The sequence below is a fragment of the Prosopis cineraria genome, unplaced genomic scaffold, assembly GCF_029017545.1.
Source record: "Prosopis cineraria cultivar Desert tree isolate PC_DT_omini unplaced genomic scaffold, ASM2901754v1 PC4, whole genome shotgun sequence".
Taxonomy (NCBI): domain Eukaryota; kingdom Viridiplantae; phylum Streptophyta; class Magnoliopsida; order Fabales; family Fabaceae; genus Prosopis; species Prosopis cineraria.
Window position 1 is genome coordinate 19,365,533 of NW_026555335.1, and position 6,266 is coordinate 19,371,798.

Sequence of the window (6,266 nt, forward strand, 5' to 3'; positions counted from 1 at the left end):
CTAGGAATCTACCAAGAAACTTACCCAACCATCTTCATCTTCATCTTCAAGAACCCTAAGAGAAGCACCTCTTGTCTAAAATTTATGGAAGCTTGGATAAAGAAATTGAGCTTAAATCCTTATGAGAATGGAAGGGATAGGATGAGAAAGAAGAAATATGGAGAATGGTGTATGTTTCACTGTGTTTTGTGACTAGAAGTGGAGGTATGGGTGCTGAAAAAATGAAGAAAGTAGAGAGAAGGTGGATAAAATAAGAACAAGATAAACTATAGATAGAATGGAAGAGATAGTGAAATGAGGTGGTGTGAATCTAAATTTAGGTGAGAATGGACATGCTCCTAGTTTTCCCCTTTAGCTAATCACAATTAAAAAATAAAAAAATAAAATAAAAAGGAAAATGGGAGCCTTGTCATACTTGTAAGGTGGCATCCTCTTATTGATTTGTAGATGATTCTAATATGTGTTTAATTTCTCATTTATCATTCACATTTTTAAGCTGATTTAATCCCCAAATAAAGCCTAATTCACGTGCAAACCATTAACTTTGATGTAACATTCTAAATTTCTTAATCCCGTGATTAGCGATTAACTTATATGGGATTAGAGATTTGGATGGTTATGTGATGATTTGACCCATTAGGATGTTATATGAGTAGGTATGGGTGAGAGAATTATGTTTTAAATCGAAGGAAGTATGCATGGTGAGAATTAATCTCACCGTGCCACACCCCATGGCTTGTGCTGCATATGTTGTGGTGTATGGAATAGAAAATGACCACTTAAGTCATGAAATCTAAGTGATTTTTAAAAGGTAGAAATCAGAAATGCATGAAAGGAGAAGAGAAGAAGAGTTGAAGTGCTAGAGCAAGCTATTTCAAGTCATTACAAGGTGCTTCTTATCGTTAACTTAGCAGGTAAGCTGTACATAATCCTTACCTTCCATTCTACATAAATTTCTTTAAATATAAGTTATAGAAAAATAAAATTGATAAAGTTTGATGGGTTTGATTCTTGCCCAATAGTAATAAAAAGGTTCTCAGGAGTTAAATTAGAGCTTTGTGACTGGTTTAAAGCTGAGCAGTAGAGTTTTGAACTTGTAGGCTCAATTTAGCCCTAAGTTAGAGAGAGAATAGGGTGGAAATTTGATTTGAGTGAAATGAGACCGGTTAAAGTAATGTAAAGTAGTAATTGGATAGTAATGGACATAAGATGGGTAAATGGAAAAGAATTTACAGCTAAATATAGCCATAAGTAGTAAATATGTGTTTTTGTTCAAAATAGACCAAATGATTAAAATGCGCCAAATGTGTCTAGATTGACATACTGAATGCATGAGTTGAGAAAGGAAGCTTGCAATAAGCTATTGTGATAGTTGAAATCCACGGGTAATGTTTGTAGTGATAGAACGGTTGACGTAATTGAATAACTTCCTTTGGTTAATTATTTGTTATAACTGTGTGTGAGTTTGCTATATAATGCATGAAATAGTTTTAAATTGAGCATTTTTTGTAACATTGAATGTTTATTTTATAAAAGAGATTTTGGTTAAACAGATAATGAAATTTTTGTAATTTGTTGTGAAAATGTACGTGTATATATATATATATATGAGTAAAGTGGTGATTTGGAACTTATATGGTTCAGAAAGCATGATAATAGGGGTGGGAGTTTACCCGAGTGGAGAGGTAGTGATAAGACCATATAGCATATTCTTCTTAGTACTTGACGGGGTGCAGTGTTGGAGAATTATACCTCCTTAGTACCTTATAAGGTGTAGTGTTGGAGAAGATCTCCTTAGTGCCTATTGAGGTGCGGTGTTGGAGATATCGAACTCCTTAGTGTTTGTGTGATATGATGTTGGAGTTAACAACACCTCATTGTATGTATTAGGGGAAACCATAGTTTGAAAGTGAGATAAAACACCTTTAACTAGATTCTACTATTAAAGATGAGCTCATAACTAATGAGAGTGTACATTGATCTAAGGTGAGCCTATAGTTTCCATTAGGGTGATTTAGAGGTTCGGTCGGTAGTGATCATGCTATATGATGCAATATGTTGCATATGTGTGAAAGTGCTGAAAAGAGGTAATAAAAGTGGTAAAAGAAATGAATTGACACTTATGGTTGTGTATTGAAATGGAATATGTGATTATGTTATATTAAATGGTATACTATGCTTTACTTTCATATATTTGCATGTGATAGTCAATAGAAGTGAGTTATTTTGTTACTAAAATTTTTATATCATCCCTATGATTGCATTTTTATAAGACAGAGCAGCAATAAGGGTAAGGGAAGAGAATCTAGACCAGCATGTGGTGCCATGTTTGTGAGACTTTTTTGAGTTTGTGTGAAGAACTAAACACTTGGGCATATTTGTAAATATGAGTTGCCATAGGACTGCATGCATGATTTGAATAGTGATTCTGTGAAATCTTAGCCCATTTGTGTATGTATGTGATAAAGTGAATTGGGGGCTAAAGATTTGAATGTGTGTGAGTTGAGAATGTTGTTTTTTTGGTAAATTTTAAGCCCATGTGTGAAATTATGAGGAAATGAGTAATTTAGGGCTAAGATTATATTGTGAATGTGTTATAGATAAGATTCTATGTAAATATGTGGATAAAATGGCCAAGATAAGTCAAAATGTGTTAGATTGTGGAAAGTTAGAAAATATGAAACTTAGCCATTAAGGGGTCAAATTTTGATGTGTGTGTGTGATATATTATGGTTAATCGGGTGTAGTAGATCGTTTTGAACTTGATTCAATGCCTTGTGTGCTCTAATGAGGGAAAAGGATCAATTTGAGCGCTTGGGTATGCACAATTTTCAAAAAAAGTCACTTTTTGCACTCAGGTGTCCAAATTTTGATCAGACTATTAGATCATATACAAACCTATCTCAATAGCTAGCTTATGAGATAAGTTTCGTGTGAGTGCTTAAATCACTCCGATCGGACGTCGTGTGTGAAAATAGAGCATGCTAGAAAATTCACCATTTTGTTGACAAAATGATAGCAGAATTTCAGACAGGCATACTATGGCACATGGTGTCATATGCTGTGGCGCAAGACACAGAAAGTTGGGCGTGTGGCTCTATGCCACATGTTGCAGTGCACGTACTGAACATCATGGCACACGGCCCATTTTTCAGCTTGATTTTTTTTTAAGATTTTAAATGCATCCAATTGGTGACGTGAATTCACATGAATTGCTTCCGCTATGTATTACACAAATGTATTATAATTTTTGATAATTTTGCAAAATAAGTCTTTAGCCAAAACTTTTCAAATAAATTCTATGATTATTGATTGTTGTGTTTAGGTGGTAATTCTATCAACCTTCTCCTATATCGAGCAGATATGGAAAGAGGTTACATTTGGCCTCATGGAGTGTTTACTTCATTTGTCCAATTGATATACAAGTCACATGCCACTTATGTCACATAAATCATATAATTTAATTAAATAACATGTGACATAATAAAATTTAATTAAAGTTCATAATTAAATTCATAATTAGAAGGGAGAATTAATTAAAATAACTAATTTTTAGGTTGCATAAAATTATATAGTTTATTCTCTTTTAGAATGTTACATAATCTTTTTATTCAATCTATATATCATATAAAGTTTACAGAAAATCAAGTTATTCATAGATGACATAAGCGTATGAGCATTGATGCTTACTTTAGACCTTATGCAAAGAAAATTCTCACAAATCTAGTTTATTTATATAACTCAATGACTCCCAAAATTGTTGAGGCAACACGAGCTGCAATAAAATAGCTAGAAAACCCAGAAGATTTACGAAGAGCTTCAAATTCTTTCTCAGTTCTTTCCTTTCCACCAGCTTTCATAAACATGAGGTTGTCAAGGACTCAAACATACTTGTGGCCATCACTTGCATTTGGCATTTCCGGCATTATCAAGTCAATTATAATAAGCTTCCCATCTTTTTTGAGAGATCTATGACAATTCTTTAATATATGTATACAGTCTTCATCTCTCCAGCTATGAATTGTATTCTGCAAGAAATCATATAGCAACTTACAATTACAAGACCCTAAGAATTATGATGAGTTATTATATTTAGAGCGTTAAACTAACTTTAATCATTATAGCATCGCCTTGTGGGACACTTTTGAACATATCTCCTCCAACATGTGTCATTCCTATAATTATCCAAAGAAAGATCTTATTAGCTCGAAGGAAAATATTGCATATGGCTTTTGAAAGTTATATAATATCTGTAAGATTAATTGAAGTGGCATCAAATTTTAAAGAGAGGAAAAAAATAATCAAATTTCATAGTAAGGTCACAAATAAATTACTTTCCTTTTGGGCTATGTGCCCTTTGTCCTTTTTCCCATATCAAATTAATTTCATTCACCTGGATGGGATAGGCCATGTTGTATCACTTGTGACAAGTCATAGTTAAGGCCCTAAATTGAAGGATACTTGAAGGTGACCATTTTGAGGCTTTGGCCAATGCCACCAGCTACAACAAGTGTTGACATCCCCTCAAATCCTTTGTATGTCTCAAGTACTTTCTTCATTTCAATAATTGCTATATCTGCCATTGCCTGATGGAAAATAGTTTTGACTGTCGGATCCATTTCCATATATTCAAAATAAGACATCCCATGAACTTTCATGAATAAGTCCTCTTCCTGATCAAGAATCACTTGTTTGAAGTTTTGCCTGTCATTAATGTAAAAGATGAGTTAAAAATGATCAACATAAAATAATGAGTATTGTTAAATATTATGAATGGAATCAAAGCACAAAGTGGTTGCCAAATTTCGACATAAGTGGGATGCCAACATAAGCTAATACAAGAGGCTCCATCCTTATTGGGGATTAAGTATTTACTAGCAAGAGATAGACCATAAAGCCTCTCAATCCCACCATATTGATAAAGTTTGTTGGAAGAACATGTTAGAAGAGAATAATTAGCAAGCAAAAACAACATTCGGTCGAGCCTCCAAGCCATGCTGGCATGTGGATTTGGAAGCTTGATAGCAATTTCAGAGGGTGACATGCCCTCAGGGTTTCCCTTACCAATGATCTCAAACAAGTTGAGCTCAACAGCAGCATTTAACACTGCAAGGAAAATCTGATACGCTGATAGCATCATAGGATTGAACGAGGAATTAGCATCATCACCTTCATGATTCTCAATGTTGACGGTACTCATACTTGCTAGCTTATTTATTGTAGACTCTCTATACTATGAGCTCAAATTTAACCTAAAAGCTCTCACAACCTGATTTTCTAGGTCTGGTTATGGTGGGATTTATAGTGTAAATGGTGGAACCCTGCATTGCAAAGAGTCTGCTGTATATCAAGTCACACAAACATTCATATGCTATGAAAAGTATACATACGTACGACTTATAAATTTATTAAAAATATAGTATAGATTTCAACATTGACAATTGAAATCTTGAGATATTTAATAAATAGTAGCAATATCAAGGCATTCATCGGTGGAAATTGCTTTGAATTAAAAACAAAAGATTTGAGAAAGCAATCGAGTTTTGAGAAATTGTATAATTTATGATTCTTTATTGCTTGCACGTCATGAAGAGAGTAAACGGTAGCATCGCTATCTATCAATAAGAAGGAGATGTTTAATTATCAAGTGTTTAATAAAGGAATGGTTTAATTGATAGAGTGTATATGATTTTCACTTCCAAATGTTTTTCCACTGAGCTTTCATATTTCAAAATTATGATGTTCAGTTTTTCTAAATGATCTTCTAGAGTTATCAAGGCCTGTCTGATTCTTTTTGTCAAAGACTACTTTTTGTTTTTAAAAAATAAAAAATCATTAAAAAATTAGAAACATCTTAGAACTGTTTTTATTTATTTATTTTAAAGAGCACTACATTTGACTACTGTAAATTAGCTTTAATTTTGGCCAACCACTATCTAGGCCATCACAATTAATTATTAGTAATTATTATCAACTATTTTTGAACTCTAAAATTATTTTTGAATTAAGATAATCAAATATATTTTTATTTTGTTTTGTTTTGAAAAATAATTTTTAAAATTTGATTTACATAATGGTTTTTAAAAACATAAAATTGAAAACATAACCAATCCTATATGGGCTAATCATATGGGCCCAAAAGCTCGTTTAGCTCAAAATTAATCATTAGTTCAGATCCAGTTTTTCTTGATCTGGTTTAGGGTCAAGTTTGTGAGCCTTTTTTTATTTTTGAAAATTTAATTTTTTACATTATAATATTACATATT

The 6,266-nt window shown here is 32.6% G+C and overlaps 1 protein-coding gene across 1 annotated transcript; it reads right to left on the bottom strand.

Moving 5' to 3' along the window:
* Nucleotides 1-4,445: 4,445 nt before the first annotated feature.
* LOC129308902 (isoliquiritigenin 2'-O-methyltransferase-like) lies at nucleotides 4,446-5,200 on the bottom strand. Its single transcript, XM_054950273.1, has 2 exons — nucleotides 4,800-5,200; nucleotides 4,446-4,704 (listed from the first exon to the last, which is right to left on the bottom strand). Exons 1-2 carry the CDS (start codon nucleotides 5,198-5,200, stop codon nucleotides 4,446-4,448), a joined length of 660 nt encoding a protein of 219 aa, XP_054806248.1.
* Nucleotides 5,201-6,266: the final 1,066 nt, after the last annotated feature.

Bases quoted from the DNA above. Each gene is read 5' to 3' on its own strand.
- LOC129308902 (XM_054950273.1), bottom strand. From the start codon at position 5,200: ATGAGTACCGTCAACATTGAGAATCATGAAGGTGATGATGCTAATTCC. The intron at 4,705-4,799 runs GCAACCACTTTG...CATTAATGACAG, and splicing joins CCCACTTATGTCGAAATTTG to GCAAAACTTCAAACAAGTGA.